Source organism: Somniosus microcephalus, chromosome 27 (assembly GCF_052327205.1).
Source record: "Somniosus microcephalus isolate GS21.2 chromosome 27, FLI_Smic_1.0, whole genome shotgun sequence".
Taxonomy (NCBI): Eukaryota; Metazoa; Chordata; class Chondrichthyes; order Squaliformes; family Somniosidae; genus Somniosus; species Somniosus microcephalus.
In genome coordinates, this window is record NC_141013.1 from 23,619,909 (window position 1) to 23,638,442 (window position 18,534).

Below are 18,534 nucleotides of genomic sequence, written 5' to 3' on the forward strand. Positions count from 1 at the left end.
CCGCATCTGGAGTATTGTGTACAGTTTTGGTCGCCCCATCTGCGGAAGGATGTTCTTGCCATGGAAAGAGTGCAGCGGCGATTTACCAGGCTGATACCTGGAATGGCGGGAATGACCTACGAGGAGAGATTGAATAGTTTGGGCTTGTACTCACTGGAGTTTAGAAGATTGAGAGGGGATCTCATCGAAACATATAAAATTATGGCAGGCCTGGACAGGCTGAATTCAGAGAGAATGTTTCCAATGGCAGGGGAGCACAGAACCAGGGGCCACAGTCTAAAAATAGCGGGCAAATCATTTAAAACAGAGATGAGGAAGAATTTCTTCACTCAAAGAGTGGTGAGCCTGTGGAATTCCCTGCCACAGAGGGCTGTGAAGGCTAATTCAATAAATATTTTCAAGAGAGAATTGGATACATTTCTGAAGGCTAAGGGGATTAAGGGTTACGGAGAAAAGGCAGGGACGGGGTACTGAACTGGTAAGATCAGCCATGATCTCATTGAATGGCGGAGCAGGCTTGAAGGGCCGAATGGCCTACTCCTGTTCCTATCTCTATATTTCTATGAAACATAACTACAAAAAAAGAGAAATACACAACCACAATACAGGTTCACGTAGTCCTAAAAGTACTTTGCTCCAACCTAATCATAAGCTTATTATCTATGAATAGATAACAAGTCATCTATTTTACAGTTTTCAACCTTATTGCATTTCAAATGCCTGAAGATTGCAGGAGAAAGAATAAAACCAAGGGAGGCAAAGAGCTCCACTGTTGTAAGGTCCTGGGAAATTATGCATGACTGCTGATTTCAATGAGGATTTAGGATAGCATATTTGCAGCTGATCAGCTATAAAAAGGAGAAATGTTCAGAAGATCACTACAGTACCACCAGTAAAAGAGCACGTGAGAGAGGGCACACACACACGAGGGAGGGAGGGAGGGAGGGAGCACGAGAGAGAGGGGAAGGGGGGCGGGAGGGAGCACGAGAGGGGGGGGGCGAGAGCGAGGGCGAGAGCGAGAGAGAGAGGGCGAGAGCGAGAGAGGGCGAGAGAGAGAGAGGGCACGAGAGAGAGAGAGAGAGAGAGAGAGGTGTGATACAGATTGGCTGGGAGAGAGCATGTTTTCTTTTGTATCCGGTCTGGTGCTGTGCAGTAGGTCCTAGAATAGTGTCCCCAAATTTGGGAGCAATAAAATCTTGGACATACTTGGGCTTTATAAAAGGTTAGGCTCTGAAATATTTAAGCTCAGTAATGAATCATCTCCCCAAAGTCGTCTGGAACTTCCTTTTCAGTACTTGGTGACAGCTGAACCACCCACACTCTTGTTAAACAAGAAAAAATGTTTACTTATATTTTTGAAGTTGAAGGTGAAGAGGGTTCGAATTTGCTTTCTGTGACATGCATTTACTATTAAAGCCAGATTGTACAACTTTTAATGCATTTTGTGCAATGGAGGTGTTGAGCATTTACATTCAGTTGACTTTGCCATAAAATTTTGATAAATGTGTGCACATTTATTAACACATTTCAAGACAAACAATTCCTGTTGTATACCAGAAGTTCTAAAAAAGGGTTTCCTTTTACAAATCATCAGTTATTAATGGGTTCAGTCAGTAATAATGTGTAATGGTGCTATACGTTCATACTTTAACATAGGCGTGTCCAGGCTATTTGTAGTTGTGAGCCAATTAGTGCATATCATGGAGCCTGGCAGGCAACATTTAAAGTTGAAATCAATGATCACATTAACTTTTAAGTTGGTAACAGATCTTTCCGCTAATTTAGAATTTGCCCAACACTAAGAATCCAAACCCCCCCATACCCATGAAAATCCTAACAGGACGAACCAGTAGAAACATAAACTCAAATCAATAGATACTGCGTTGTCTGTGTTTCAAGGGCTGGATTGTTCGGGCTCATGGGCCACACACAGCCCATGGGCCATAGCTTGGACAACCTTGATTAGCAATTTTGCTAGGGCTTTTGGATTGTAAAATATTACATTAAATTTTCAGAAATTTTGAGACATGGGGATCTTGGCACGATAGTAGCCCTTCTGACATTTTTGCAACACTTTGCCCAAAATGGTGACCACATTGAGACTTGTATCTCATCTTCCTGTTTGAGAGACTATTACCCTCCCTTACATATTTGTAAAGAATTGAAAAACTGGTTTCTAAATGCTTTGTAAAATAGCAGAACTATGCATAGGATAGTAGAATAGCCATATAATAAAGTTAGCTGTAGTTACACCATGTAGGGCTACTAGGTCTCCTGATACATGAAACCTGCACAGATTCATGACTGTAAGGTAATTCCAGTTCACAGCAGTCTCCGCAATAAAAGGATGATTTACACTTAACGGATAGCCGAGGTAGCAGTGTATCTGGATTAACTATTCCATGCATAGTTGAACGCATGCCTTAATTATTCCTGTATGCCCTTTGATCAAAGAAACCAACCTAATATTGCATATTTCTCTGTAAACATGGTCACTAAACCTGACATTTTTACAAACACGAGCCATTATTATTAACCAAAAAGAGTACTGCACAAGTCTGATAAGTGTCACTCCTACTCTTCAAGCCTCAGGCCACTGCACAAGGATTATTATGAGACGGTAGAACATAAGCTTTCAGGCACATATGACTACACTGAAAAGGATCATCAGGACAGTGGTCATAATTTGATATGGCTACAAGGAATGAGCGGCTTTTGCCTTACAGTCGCATCAGTACGTAACAACTGCCTGGACAACCCTATGTTTTATTTGGAAAGAAACTACCTGTGCATAAAAGTGTTAGTCAAAATTAACTTTTAAGTTGCTAACAGATCTTTTTGCTAATTTAGAATTTGCCAAACACCAAGAATCCAAACCTCCGCATGCCCATGAAAATCCTAACAGGACAAACCAGTAGAAACATAAATGCAAATAAATAGATACTGTGTTGTCCGTGTTTCAAGGGCTGGATTGTTCGGGCTCATGGGCCATATTTTGGACAACCTTGATTAGCAATTTTGCTAGGGCTTTTGGATTGTAAAATATTACATTGAACTTTCACTGGAATTTGCTGTGGGGATGGACAACAGATGACCATTGTAGTCGGACGATGCTCCATACAAAAGTCTCACAGGTTCCAAGGTAAATATCCATTGCCAAAAAGGAAATAATGCAATATAATATTTTAATAGTACTTGCCAATTTCTCATGGTGTCACACATGGGAAAAATATTGAACATCTTTTATTTGTATTTAATGCTTTTATTCTCATAAAATTGTTCCTGTCTTTCTAATCGTTAGCTTGTAAGCCTCAAGTTTATTTTTGTATCAAGTGTAATCATCTTTATTTTGTGATTCCTTCCAATGCTTTAATAGGTCTACTCGTACAAAATAGTTACCTTTGTAATTCATAAACCATATGTATGTTTTTAAATTATGTACTTGGCCTTTAACAACATCAATTTTGAGTAAATCTCTGAGCTTTTTATTGATAAATGTCAACTGCACCATTTTTTTTTTTTTTTTTTATAAAAAGGTGAGGTTGGGAAGGGAGCAAACAGCAAGAGGTGCGGGGGACGGGGGCTGGTGTGGTTGAGATAGAAACTTAAAAGCTGCAACAAGACTTTAAACAAAGAGGCACAGGGGATAGCAGGAGGCCTAGACTTAATGGTGCGAGAATGGGAAGAGTACATCTTATATGGAGAATGAAAATGGATTGAGCAGAGTCTCGTGGTACAAATGGCATTCAGCATGGAAGCAGGGATGCGTGGTAGCATGTGGGAATTGCAGCGGGCTTTTTTTGACTCAGAATATCCATCCTCAGTTGGGCCATGAAGCATCGGGGAGGATGTCCTCGAGATTGGAGACGTTCACAGGGCATGCAGAATGTGCCAGACAGCATGCTGATGTGGTGGGAGAAGCAAAAAAGTTGGAAAAATGGAGTACGTTTTATTTTGGTTATGTCATTAATGTTATTTATTAGGGATATTTTTCCTTCTGTAAAGTACCTTGGTACACTTTTCTACTTTAAAAAAGGTATTATATAAATGCAAGTAGTTGTTGTATATATTGGGGTGGGTAGGATATTGTTATAGCCAAGTCTCTCATTTTTGCTGAAATGAGATTGGATAGAATTATTTTGGTAGACTGCGACCTGGGAGAAAGGTTTTTCATAATATGATTATGAATCATTCAAGTAAAACAAGCAAAAATACAAGAGATGGATAACTAATGAGGAAGTAAATTGACCAGTCATTATGTAGAAATGTTCATAAAGGTTTCTCAATTTAAAAAATTTAAAAATAAAACATACAGAATCCATAAGCATCCTCCAAATGTACTCAAAGTTAAGATCTGTGTTGCACCTTTATCAGAATATACATGCTCCTTCTCTCTCGCCACCACCCCACCCCACAAAACAAACTACCTGTACTGTTAAGTACAGGGTTTCTTACAGGTATTCATTATAGCCATCTATTTGGTCATTTTTAAAAAAATCAAATATTTTGCTTTTAAACCTTTGAAAACTGCACAAACATTCCTGCATGAGTGAAAAATTTACATGGTGACAACTTTTCTTTAATGAGTGCCATTTCTAAAGATGTAGGCTTTGTAATGTTACACTGAAAACATTTTTACTTGTTGCAAAATTACAGATTTCAACATAATGTCAATTCTCAGCAAATAAAGTTCACCACATTGAACACTGAAAGTCGGTATTAAAACAATGAACAAATAAATTAATTCATAGTCACCAAAGCCAGAAAAAAAGCAGCAAACCTCTTTGCCTTTTAACTTTAGAAGCAGGACGCGCTTGAGGCCTACCATAACCAGTGGGCACTGCAGGCGCTGGAGGGCAAAGTGGATGGTGTAAATAATATTTAATTGGATACATTTCCTTTGTTTCTTACGATTTAGTTCTCTATTAGTTGTGCCCCTTTAAAAGGGAGGCTTTTTTGTTTGCCCCAGTGTCTCCTTATCGTTCAATTTAAAAGAGTCGAAGCAGGTTGCAATCGGAGCTAAAGCATGCACAAATTGTGGTAGAAAACCCCAACAGTCCTACAGTCAATGGAACAGCAAAATTCTGTTTCAGAGACTACACTATTTCAGTCACTGTTTACTAAAGCTGACACAAATATTCAACCTCTCCTCAGATCAAATAATTGATTATTTAAACCAGGAATAAAATGCAGTCAGATAAAGGATGTTTGATGCTATTGCACAAATGGAGAACTGCCGTGATCAGGCCGGCAGTGACTGCTGCTCTAACTCAATCCTCCCCATGCTTTGGGAGCAATTTTTACTGCATCATTAGGTACACATTCAGGGCCCTTCATTTGTAATGATGTTAACACAAACACAAATTCACAAGTATACAAATAATCAAGTGTGAAAATCACAAACTAGCTACAACTGCTGTTTTCAACCAGTTGGCTCTGGCTAGTCAGCGATAGATAGGTCTACTGCTTACCCTAACTGGAATCTATGATCATGCTAGTCAAAAAAAAAATCTTTTAGATAGAACGTACAGCACAGAAACAGGCCTTTTGGCTCAATTGAGTGTTTATGCTCCGCACGAGCCTTCTCCCACTTCATCTAACCCTATCTGCATATCCTTCTGTTCCTTTCTCCCATATATACTTATCTAGCTTCCACTTAAGCACATCTATGCTTGTCGCCTCAAATCCCCTCTCACTGACAAGTGTCAAAACAGGGATTGGTTAATTTAGCTCTGGTACTCAAATCAATTCAAGCCCACTGTAAATTAATAGGACAAAACTGACATCTTATTTTCAATCAAATAAAAGCAGGAAATGCATGTCTGTCAGCAACTGGAAAGATAGTTAATATTTTGGAAGAGGTTTCGGTTAGAAACCAGCTCTAATGAAAGATCTAACTTGAAATATTAAACTAACTTGTCTCTTTTAAGATGCTGACGGAATGGCTATGTACTTCCAGTATCTTCTGTTTTTGTTCAGGATTCTCAGTTCAGTGATGGACAAATTATAGAAAAAAGAATCAGTAACATTTGTTAGCTTGAGTAGAGATTTATGTCAGAGCTTGACTGCACTGTTTTAAGTTTTTTTTATTATGCCTCTGAAACGCTTTGGGACATTTTCTACATTAAAGCACTATATAAATGCAAGTTGTTGATGTTAAAAACAATCATGTGAGAAGGAAATTTTTTTTTTTTTTTTATAAATTGAATTTCTATTTTTCTTTGAGCATTTTTCATGGTATGAAAAAAATACCAGATTGCTGCAGCATACACAACAGAATCAATTCTACTTCATAAGAATTATTTGGTTGAATTAAATACACAAAACTGTACGACAGTGTGGGTAGCATTTGTTACAGCAATCTTTAAAATAGATGGTCTACCTGAAGGCCACAGATAAGCATAAGTTATGCAGACCAAGAAAGTTCCAGTATTGAGCTAAGACAACTGAAATGTTGTATCAGCCACTATATCCTACTGGAAAGTATGCATACTTGAACATTGAGCCAGGTCATGATTCCACTTGGGCTGTGTGACAACCCTCCCTCTTCCCCCAAATGGTGGAATTCTCAGCTGACAACCACTGTCCTGGTTCACACATGAATAATGACTACTTGGGTGCAGTAATCAGAGGGCCCATGGGATAGTCTCCTGGCATGAGTGACTGCTCCAGAGGGAGTAGTATGAAATAGTATGTTTGTGCAAAAATTGTTACTTCAGATACAGAACTAAATCATATGTAGCATAAACTAATTGACAATTGTATGCAACATTATAGATATATTTTATTTTTCATCTTGGAAGTCAAAGTGCACAAATAAAAATCTACCTTGACAACAATCTAATATTAACTATTAGCTACAAGTTAAGCTTGTAAACATTAAATGCATTACACTATCAAAGAATTTTAACTGGGTCTTGGAAGTCCATTCTTTATAGTTTCTTTCAGACTTAACTATAATTTAAAAATCCAAAACTTTTTTCAAATTATATATTTAAAAATGTTCATACAATCGACACTATCATTTCAAAGCATAAATCACATGATAAAAATGATCTAACTAAAAATCATACAAGGAGAATAAAAACTATGAAATTGTTGAAATTTAAGTCTTGACAGACCACTTTGAAGCATGCACTGACTAATCACTATCAGCACCAAATCTAAACAAGCACTGACCATCCTCCAAGCTAACTAAAGCTTGTTTAGTTGAATACTAAAATTAGAAAACAGAGCAAATGCAGACAGATTTTTGCCCCTTTTCTGCTCCTCTATAAAAGTACACTGCAACGTACTCAATCAATCAACACAGACAATTCAATTGCTGCTGAGAATCCTACATCACTCCCTGGCAACCACCACCGACATACTTCAGACAACCCGCTTATAATTTTTAATACAGCGAAATGCAAAAAAAAAAAAAAAATCTCAAGATTTCGAAAGAAAAGACTTGCAGGGAGATTGTAGTGGGGATTCAAACTTCTCCCCCCCCCCACAAACCTACCTTCCTAGCAAGTGCGACTGAGTAAATTGTGCGGAGGGGGTAGGGGGGTCAGACTCAAACGTCAGCAGCTCGAAATGCGCTGACCAGGCCGGGACTTTATAATCACTTTTTAACCGGCCGGGAATGAGGGTGAGAGGGGGGGGGAAAAGATGCTTCGAATCAAATAAATAACGATTATTTTATTTTTTTTCTCTCTCTCTTACAAGGAGCTTACCGAAAGCTTTTGCTGTAATGGTGCTGGCCCGCCGCGCATTACTTCCACCGGGCCTTACTGAGGCATTTCTCTGGAAGAGCTCGCCTCTTGTTTACAGACGCTCCCGAACGACGAGGCTGGGCTGCGGGGCCCGGGGAGACTCGCTCGCTGCCTCGGACGGCGCCGCTCCGCCTTCACGACAGCGCCAGCTTTCCTCCCTTTTTCCTTTTTTTCAAATTTTACGACACCGGCTTTGTTTGCTCTCAACCCACCCCGCCCCCACCAATCCCGCTAAAGATCGCCATGTCCTACCGAATTATACTCGAAAGCTTCCTTGTGGTTTTTTTTTCTCTCTGTCTATTAAAGAGGTGGTCTTATTATATTAATATATTAATATATTCCAAGTCGCATTTTTTTTTAAACACCGCTTTTATTAACGGGGCGGGGGAGGGGGTATGGCGCATGCGTGGTTTGGCCAGCTTTGGCCCAACCTCGAGATGTTATAAAATAAAAATGTCTATTGCTTCAGATCATGAGAGATGTTATAAAATAAAAATGTCTGTTGCTTCAGATCATGAGAGATGTTATAAAATAAAAATGTCTATTGCTTTAGATCATTAGAGATGTGCTGCTTGCAATCAAAAAATGGCTCTAGTACCACAATAATCTAAAATAATATATATTTTAAATTTAAGTCTTTTTTTACTGTTTGGGTGCAATTCTAAACGACATTGAGATTTTTTTTACCCCCCTCCCCTCATAGTGACATCAATGCGATACCACTAAATGTTTTTAAATAAAAGCAGTAAATGCTGGAAATATTCAGCAGGTCAGGCAGCATTTGTGGAGAGAGAGTTAACGTTTCAGGTCGATAACCTTTCACCAGAACTGTTGTGTTCCCATGAAATTAAATATTTTCACCCTTTAAAATACCAAGCAAGCAAGGAAACATAGAAGATAGGAGCAGGAGTAGGCCATTCAGCCCCTCGAGCCTGCTCCGCCATTCAGATTCAGATTAGATTTATTTGCCATATGTAACAAGTACAATGGAATGCTTGTTCCCCGTAGGGACGTGTCAGCTATACATACAGCGCTGCGTTCAGAGTCAATACAATGGCTTCCCGTGGCAGTGGGAGCACGATGTTCCTCAGCCGCTCCGTCCTCCTCTTCACCGCGGCCGGCTCCACGTGTGGTGGCCTGCTTCTCCCGTTCTGGCCACCATGCCCGGCTCCCCTCCTCCCATCCGGACTGCGAGTTACCCGAAATGGAGCTGCCGGCCGACGTGCTGCAGCGTGTCGTGAGTCTGCTGCTTGTTGCGCTGCGCTCCTCTGCCCGACTCGCCGAACACATCGTCGGGATGTGAATGCTCCAATGCGGCCTCTTCTTCACCGTCGCCGGCTCCACGGCCCGGGGCCTACTTCTCTCCCGGGTCGGCCTCTGGCCGCTATGCTCGGCTCTCCTCCTCCCAGTCGGAATTCCTTCCCGCCGATGTGCTCCAGCGGGTCGTCGTGGCTGCTGCTCACCGCGCTGCGCTGCCTCTGCCCGACTCGCCGAGCACCTCGCTCCGGTTGCGGGAGCGAGCGGCGAGAGCTGGCCGCCCGAAACAGGGAGAGCGATCTCAGCACCAGACCATCACGGCCGCCATCTTGACATTCAATGAGATCATGGCTGATCATCCAAATTCATTACCCTGTCCCTGCCTTCTCCCCATACCCCTTGATCCCTTTAGCCTTAAGAAATATATCCAACTCCTTCTTGAATATATTTAATGAATTGGCTTCCACTGCCTTCTGTGGTAGAGAATTCCACAGGTTCACCACTCTCTGGGTGAAAAAATTCCTCCTCATCTCAGTCCTAAATGGCTTACCCCTTATCTTTAGACTTTGACCCCTGGTTCTGGACTCCCCCGCCATCGGGCACATCCTTCCTGCATCTAGTCTGTCTAGTCCTGTCAGAATTTTATAAGTTTCAATGAGCAGTAAATGCTGGAAACACTCAGCAGGTCAGGCAGCATTTGTGGAGAGAGAGTTAACGTTTCAGGTCCATGACCTTTCACCAGAACTGTTGTGTTCCCATGAAATAAAATATTTTCTCCCTTTAAAATACCAAGCAAGCAGGGAAACATAGAAGAATAGGAGCAGGAGAAGCAAGCAGGGGAAATCGCATTTCTATTGCTTCAGATCATTATGTTTAGAATGGAGTTATGTGTTCATGGCAGCTTTGAGGGAGGGGAGGAGCGTTTGTAGAACGTTTGCCGAGCCCTCCCGAGTGTTTTAATGCCTCCCTTCCCCTCAGCAGCTCCTCCTTCCGGCTTGCACTGACTGCGAGCTCTGCCTCTGCTCCCGCGCCCCGCTTCCCCTCCTATTGGGCCGAGGACAAGGCCGCCGCTCCCGCTCGCTTTGCGGCAGCTTCTTTCCCCATCCGGGTTCCTGCGAGGGGCGGGGCCCGGGCCGAGGCTGTTTCAGCTCGGCCGGTGGAGACGCGTAAAATGGCCGCCACCCCCAGCGCTACTGAAGCACGGCGCATCGCCGACCTGCGTGTGGTAGATCTCAAATCCGAACTCAAACGGCGAAACCTAGACCTGAGCGGCGTTAAAACGGTTCTGATCGCCAGGTTGAAAGAGGTGCGAGAAGCCTACCGTACAGTGAATTGAAGGGGGGAGAGAGAGAGAGAGACTCGGGGCCGCGGTTTACCGCCGCCGCCATTACTGGGCCTTGGACGAAGCCTTTCCACAATTTAATGGCTGCTGTAAATGGGTTTAATGTTTCACCTGAGTCGACACAAAATAGATCACAGCGAATTAAATTTCCTCTTGTCGGTGAAAAAATGTTTTGAGACCTGTTTTGTGTTGACAGATCGGGTGATTCCCGGTTGCAGAAAACATTAATGGCGCACAAGGTTTCAATGTGAGCAGTTCTCAACTGTAAAAATAATAAAAGGTCAAGTAATGTCGGTTAATGAGGAACGTTTGCCTATTTCAGCAAGGTGTTTCTCGTGATAATAAACGAGTAGAGTTTACTTATTTAAAATAGGCGGTTAACTGACGCCTTTTAGGGATGTTTTAAGGGTTTTTGTTTTTTTAAAAAAAAACTTACGATTTAACTATCAAACTGCCCATTTTCTGATTTTTATTACCTGCGAGATCGAGGTTAACGCAGTTTAAAATTGAAACATTATTTCACATTCTGTTAAAGATATTGTGACATAGAACGTTTGAATAAATTAACCGTATTTTCTTGTTAACTAGTATTTACTTAATTAATAGTTTGCAAGGGTGCATATAATTTATAATTCTGTCTGATGACCAACGGTGAATGCAATTCATGTAGTCCTGGTTGGTACTAATCCAGAAATTTTCATTGGTTTACTTACCGGAATAGTGTACCTAATTTTAGGTTATGGTTTCTCTGAGTGCAAGTTTAGTGTTTAGAAAGATCACAGGGTTGAAAAGCAATGTTTGTGGTCTTTCAAATTAATCACAGTTGCAGGTGAAGACTGTAGTATTTGCTTGGAGTATGAACTTTTTTCTAAAGTGCCATGCTATACCTCATCAGAAATGTACAGTTTTAGTATTTTCTAGTTTTAATTATTTTCATAATTTCCACTGTATAAATTAGTGATCTAGAAGTTGTTTTAAAACAAAATTATACATTTTATTTACCAAAACAGGCAGTAGAAGAGGAGGGAGGAGATCCTGATAACGTGCAGCTTTTTTCAGATACGCCTTCAAAGAAAACACCTAAAAATAAAGGTAATCCCTTGACTAAATTTTTGATGAGCAGTTTTGCAACAGGAAAGCTGTCAGTTTTCTTAATAAAATATCTATCTTTTTGTACTTTACCAAAAATGTTGGTAAGAGCTGAAAGTTTTGTATTTGTCTTTTCCCTATTTTGATATTTAGTACATATTTTTATTAACTCTTTTTATTCTTTCTTGGGATGTGGGTAGGGTTGCAAAATTCCAGGAATTTTTAAAAGCAGAAACTTTCCATGGGAATTTTTGGGAATTTATGGGAATTTTGAGTTTTTTTGCACACTAATGGTTTTTGTCTCTGGCCCTTATATTATCTTTGTCATCAAAATACATACTGTTCCAATACAAATAAAAACAGGCTTTCAAAACTTTATTTAGGTTATAATTTTGAACTTTATTGAACCCCCACAAAAAAGACCCGTCTATAAAATAAAATAAAAAGAGCATCTGCTTATTTAGCCTGTAATTTGTCCTTATTTTGTCCCTTTGAGTCTTCTACTCATGAGTCTTCTCCTCATCATTGCTCTGACATGTCCATTTCCTCTGTGTCACTGTCTAGCTAATGTGGTGGACACTTCTGTATCTGGCTCAATAAGTTGTAGGTTCGCCCAGATAGCCACCAGTTTCTCCACTCTCTTGTTAGTCAGCCTGTTGTGCACCTTTGTATGCGTATTCCCAAAAAGTGACCAGTTTCGTTCAGAGGCCGCTGATGAAGGTGGGATTTGGAGTATCACCGATGCAATGGGTGACAGGGCCTCAGATGCACAAAGTCCCTTCCACCAGGTATGTGTACTGATATGTTTGCACGATTCCCATATCCCGTCCCCATTCCAAAGACCTTGCTTGGTCCAGATTGAGGTGGCGTGAGAGGGTAGAAATCACACTAAGCGCTGTTGATCTGTTCACAGAATCCCCACAGTGCAGATAGAGGCCATTTCGGCCCATCGAGCCTGCACTGACACATATCCCACCCTATCCCCATAACCCCACGTATTTTAATCCCCTAACACTAAGGGTCAATTTTTATCATAGCCAAATCAACCTAACCCGCACATCTTTGGACTGTGGGAGGAAACCGGAGCACCCGGAGGAAACTCACCCAGACACAGGGAGAATGTGCAAACTCCACACAGACAATCGCCCGAGGCCGGATTTGAACCCGGGTCCCTGGTGCTGTGAGGCAACAGTGCTAACCACTATGCCACAGAAAGTATTGGACTCCCAACATGCTTTGGGTCCAGCACGTATGCTGCAGCATGAATCGGCTTGACACAAAATTCTTGACGTGTCTATGAATTGAACAATTGCCTTCTCCTCTGCTTTGAGCAGCAGGGATGTGGGTAGGGCAATGCTGATTTGTTCTTTTAAATCAGTAAAAAGCCTGAGAACATCTGACTAGACAGCATCATCTCCCTCAATCTGAGCAATTGCAGATACTACTGGTGAGAGTGGTTTAAGGCTGCTAACCGCTCTCTCCCAAAACACATCATCCAGCAGTATTTTCTTGATGGTGGTTTCCATATCCCCAGACAGGGATATTGCCATTTCTTGCAGCGACTCCTTACCCTCCAGAAGGCTGTCGTACATTATGACCACGCCACCCCATCTAGTGTTGCTGGGCAGCTTCAGTGTGGTGGTCTTGTTCTTTGTCGTTTGCTTGGAGTTGTAGGTTGCTGCAACTACCTGTTTTCCCCTGACGTACTTAACAACTTGCTTGGCTCTCGTACAGTGTTTCCATGGTTCTCAAACCCATGATGTTCTTGAGCAGGTTGAGCCCATGAGCTGCGCTCCCAATAGACGTAATATAAGGGTAGGCCTCCTCCACTTGAGCCCAAGCAGCCTTCATATTCGCAGCATTGTCAGTAACTACTGCAAAGACCTTTTGTGATCCAAGATCATTGATGACCACTTTCAGCTCATCAGCAATGTATGTGCTTGTGTGTCTGTTGTCCTTCGCGTCTGTGCTCTTGAACACTGGGAGAGGAGTGGAGACTATGTAGTTTATGATGCCCTCCCCTCGTACATTTGACCACCCATCTGAGATAACTGCAACACAGTCTGCTATCGTTTCTTTGAGCTTTCCTTGGACTCTGTTATACTCAGCCTCCAGCAAATAAGTAGACAAAGCATGTCTGGTGGGAGGATGGTATGCAGGGCGAATAACGTTGAAAAATCTCTTCCAGTACACACTGGTTGTGAGCATGAGGGGTGAGCCTGTCGCATATACAGCTCGAGCAAGGCACTCATCTGCATTCTTCTGGCTATGGTTATCTATTGTATCAAAGAACCTTCCAAGTGGGCCAGGAGTTGCTGATGATAAGGAGCCTGATGCTGAATGTGAACCATCATCATCTTGAATGGAAGCAGAGGAACTCTGGGCTGACTGCTGTGAGCTTTGAGTGAAGTTGTTGCATTTGGATAAATGCTGCTGCATCTTTGTGGCATTCTTTACATATGGCTTTGTACAGTGTTTGCCCATGTACACAGTCTTTCCATCTTTAATGCCTGGGGTAAAATGCTTCCACACATCTGACGGTAAGCGTGGCATTGTTCTATGCAGAGAAATAAAGGGCCTTCGTCTCTGTGTCGAACTGCGGTCGATCAGCACGATTGCAACAGGGTGAGTAAATTTTTCCTGATGCTCCATGTGATGGAAGCATGACCTGTGCACGCACGACGCTACATCACCAATAGAGGGAGCTAATCGCTCATCCACTCATTCAACCAATCAGGATACACTTGTTCACAGTCACACACGCTCATCCACTCATTCAACCAATCAGGATACATTTGTTCACAGTCACACACAAAACTTGTAATTATTAAAACAAGCCAAGTAAGAAGATAAACATATATTGATTAAGAAATTCCTTAATAATTAAGATTCCATCTCTGTTAGTAATTTTAAGAGAGGACCTGGGGGGGAAAAAAATGAATATTATTCTAGCATGTGCTTTTTTGGGCAAAATTCCCAAGCTAAACTTCCTGTGGAAAATTTCTGGAAATTTACCGACAACTTTCCACCCCTTCGCAACCCTAGTTGTGGGTGTCACTGGCAAGGCTAGTGTTTATTGCCCATCCCTAAGTGCCATTGGGTAGGCGGTGGTGAACTTTCTTCTTGACCAGTTGCACTCCATACGGTGAAGGTACTCCCACAATGCTGTTAGGTAGGGAGTTTCAGGATTTTGACCCAGTAATGTTGAAGGAGTGGCAAATTATATCCAAGTCAACTTGGCGGGGAATTTTGAGGTCATGATGTTCCCATGCACCTTCTGTCCTTGTCCTTCTAGGTGGTAGATGTTGTGGGTTTGGGAAGTGCTGCTGAAGAAGCCTTGGTGAGTTGCTGTAGTGCATCCTGTAGATAGTACACACTGCAGACATGGTGGAGGGGGTGGATGTTTAAGCTAGTGGATGAGATGTTGATCAAATGGACTACTTTGTCCTGGATATTGTTGAATCTCTTGAGTTTCAGCTGCACCCATTCAGGCAAATGTAGAGTATTCCATCAAGCTCTTGGCATGTGCCTTTGTAGGAGGTGGAGAGGCTTTGGCGAGTTGAGGTGAGCCACTCAGCCCAGAATACTGAGCCTCTCTGACCTGCTGTAGTAGCCAAGACATTTGTGGCTAGTCAATGGTGACCCCCCACCAGGATGTTAATGGTGGGGCAGTCAGCGAAATGTCATGGGGAGGTGGTTAACCTCTCTTGCTGCAGATGGTCATTGCCTGGCACTTGTGTGGCACAAGTGTTATTTGCCACCTATCAGCCCGAGCTTGCATGTTATCCAGGTCCGGCAGCTTACAGGAATGGATTACTTAAAATTGTCGGAGGAATTGCGATCATCAGCAAACAGCCCCACTTCTGGCCTTCTGATGGAGGGAAGGTCATCGATGAAGCAGCTGAAGATGGTTGGGCCTAGGACACTGCCGTGAAGAATACTTGCAGTAAGATCCTGGGGCTGATCTGTTTGCCCTTCAACAACCACAACCACCTTCTTGTACTTGATATGACTCCAGTCACTGGAGTGTTTTTCTTGTGATCCCCATTGAATTTCAGTTTTGCTAGGGCTCCTTGGTGCCATACTCAATTTGAATGCTGTCTTGATGTCCAGGGCAGTCACTTTCGTCTCACCTCTGGAATTCAGCTCTTGTGTCCTGTGTTTGGACCAAGTCTGTAATGAGGTCTAGAGCTGAGTTGTGCTGGCAGAAATCAAACTGGACATCAGTGAGGATGTTATTGGTGAGTAAGTGCCGCTCGATAGCGCTGTTGATAACTCCCTCCATCAATTTACTGATTGGGAGTAGTCGGATTGAACGATAATTGGCCAGGTAGGATTTGTCCTGCTTTTTATGCACCGCACACACTTGGGGAATTTTTCACATTGGTGGATGCCAGCTTCGCTAGGAGATCAGCTAGTTCTGGAGTACAGGTCTTCAGTGCTACATCTGGGATGTTGTCAGGGTTTATAACCTTTGCTGTGTCCAGTTTCCTGGTGTCACATGGAGTGAATCGAATTGGCTGAAAACTGCCATCTGTGATGATAGGGCCCTTGGAAGCTGTCCACCAATGGGGTTTTCCCCGCAGTCATGTCTGGGTCTGCTGTAGACTAATTAATAGAGATTAATTGATCTGATTAGTCAGCAGCTTCATTATCGTTCTATCATGCGACTACCAGTATGGACCATCAAAGAGTGCTGTGAGTTTGGGTAAGTGTGAGAGTTCTTTAATTGTTATTTCTCTTTAAATCATGATAAGATTACTTAAGCAGTTTAAGTAAAGGGGAAAAGTTAAATATTTGGGATTCTGTTGGTTTAAGAAGAGTAAAACAAAGTTACACTGCAGTAGGAGTAAATTGGCACAGCAGGCAGTGGAAATCAGTTTTCTAACCAATCAGTAGGGGTGACTCATTTGGCTGTAAACAAACAGTATAAAAAGACCAGTCCTAGTGCGAGCAAGCACTGAGTGGAAGTCATCAAAGAGTGCTGTGAGTTAGGGTAAGTGGGGTGTTAGGTGCTCTTTTCAAACTTTAACTCTGGGTTGTAGTTAATAAGGCCTTTCTGGTGCAGAGTGACTGTTGGTAAACCATTTAACTGGTGTAACTAGAGGGATTGATTTAATTTAAATCCAATTAATTAAAGGGGATACTAGCATCTAAAATCGGGCAGAGGGTGTCCATAACTAACAATAAAAAATTTAATTAATTACATAGAATGGAGCAGGTGATGTGTTACTGTTGCGAGATGTGGGAGCCAGTGAACCCCATTGAGGCTCACGGTGATTACGTCTGTGACAAGTGTCTGCTGCTACAGGAACTCCAGCTCCGTGTTGATGCGCTGGAGTCTGAGCTTCAGACACTGCGACACATCAGGGAGGGGGAGAAGTACCTGGACTCTGTGTATCAGGAGGTGGTCACACCTATGAAGTTAATTAATTCAGATGTAGCCCATGGACAGGACGATGTGACTACGAGTGAGGCAGGTACGGGGATCCAGGAGGTAGAGCTGGAGGAGCCGCAGCCCTTGCTCTTGTACAACAGGTTCGAGGTTCTTACTCCCTGTGGGGACAGGAGCAGGGACCGCAAGGAGGATGAGCAACCTGGCCACAGCACCGTGGAACGGGGGGCCATTCAAGAGGGGGGAGTAAATAGAAATGTTGCAGTGGTAGGGGATAGTATTATTAGGGGGATAGATAGAGTTCTCTGCAGCCGAGAGCGAGAGTCCCGAAGGCTGCGTTGCCTACCCGGTGCCAGGGTTAAGGACATCTCCTCTGGGCTGGAAAGAAACTTGCAGTGGGAGGGGGTGGATCCAGTTGTCGTGGTCCATGTTGGTACAAACGACGTAGATAGGACTAGGAAGCCGGTTCTGTTAAAGGAGTATGAGCAGCTAGGGGTCAAATTAAAAAACAGAACCTCAAGGGTAATAATCCCTTATTACCTGAGCCACGAGCGAATTTGGCTAGGACAAATAAAATTAGAGAGTTAAACGCGTGGCTCAAAGACTGGTGTGGGAGAAATGGGTTTTGCTTCCTGGGACACTGGCACCAGTACTGGGGCAGGAGGGAGCTGTTCCGTTGGGACGGGCTTCACTTGGCCAGTGCTGGGGCTAGAGTCCTGGCGGATCATATAACTAGGGCTGTAGAGAGGGCTTTAAACTAACTAGTGGGGGGGGAGGTTCCTAGAGAGCAAATAATAAAAATGACAACAGAGAAGGTCATAGACTTAGGTAGCAGTGGGGAAATTAAAAACCAGAGCGTGTCAGGAAGGGGCAGAAGGTATGGAGTAAAAGGTAAAGTAATAAAAAGGGCAAAAGCAGGAACTAAGTGTCACAAAACATCTTTGAAAGTTCTCTACCTGAATGCACGTAGCATTCGTAACAAAATAGACGAGTTAATGGCACAAATAACTACATATGGGTATGATCTTGTGGCCATTACAGAAACATGGCTGCAGGGTGACAATGCCTGGGAATTAAACATACCAGGTTATTTAACGATCAGGAAGGAAGGGGAGGTGGGGTGGCTATGTTAATAAAGGAAGGAATCACTGTAATACAGAGAAATGATATTGGGTCAAAAGATCAGGATAATGAAACAGTTTGGGTGGAGCTAAGGAATAATAAGGGGAAAAAAACACTAGTGGGCGTAGTCTATAGGCCTCCGAACAGTTGCAACTCTGTTGGACAGAGTATCAATCAGGAAATAGTTGAGGCTTGTAATAAGGGAGCATCTATAATTATGGGGGATTTTAACTATCATATTAATTGGACAAATCAAATTGGGCAGGGCTGCCTTGAGGATGAGTTCATTGAGTGTATTAGGGATGGGTTCTTGAGCAGTATGTAACTGAACCGACTAGGGGGCAAGCAACCTTAAATCTGGTCCTGTGTAACGAGACAGGATTAATTAAAAATGTCCTAGTAAAGGATCCCCTTGGAATGAGTGACCATAACATGGCTGAATTCCATATTCAATTAGAGGGTGAGAAGGTTGGATCTCAAACAAGCGTGCTAAGCTTGAATAAAGGAGACGATGAAGGTATGAGAGCGGAATTGAGTAGAGTGGATTGGGAAAATAGATTAAAGGGTAAGAC

At 42.6% G+C, this 18,534-nt stretch overlaps 2 protein-coding genes across 11 annotated transcripts in view; one reads left to right on the forward strand and one right to left on the reverse strand.

The window, feature by feature from the left end:
* Positions 1-7,941, reverse strand: part of rnf111 (ring finger protein 111) — a 137,163-nt gene extending 129,222 nt beyond the window's left edge. For 3 of the 6 annotated variants that reach the window (XM_085968709.1, XM_085968705.1, XM_085968706.1), the window contains exon 1: positions 7,719-7,937. The gene's annotated coding sequence lies outside the window, so the exon portion shown is untranslated. Of the gene's footprint in view, positions 1-7,718 lie in introns of all 6 variants that reach the window. The other 3 variants (XR_015073824.1, XR_015073825.1, XM_085968708.1) reach the window with 3 other exon arrangements.
* A 2,179-nt stretch (positions 7,942-10,120) lies between these two features.
* The window catches only part of sltm (SAFB-like, transcription modulator), a 52,482-nt gene continuing 44,068 nt past the window's right edge, over positions 10,121-18,534 (forward strand). For 3 of the 5 annotated variants that reach the window (XM_085968700.1, XM_085968703.1, XM_085968702.1), the window contains exons 1-2: positions 10,121-10,320; positions 11,367-11,448. In XM_085968700.1, the coding sequence (XP_085824826.1) occupies positions 10,186-10,320; positions 11,367-11,448 (217 nt within the window). In that variant the 5' untranslated portion in view covers positions 10,121-10,185. The remainder of the gene's footprint in view (positions 10,321-11,366; positions 11,449-18,534) is intronic. The other 2 variants (XM_085968701.1, XM_085968704.1) reach the window with 1 other exon arrangement.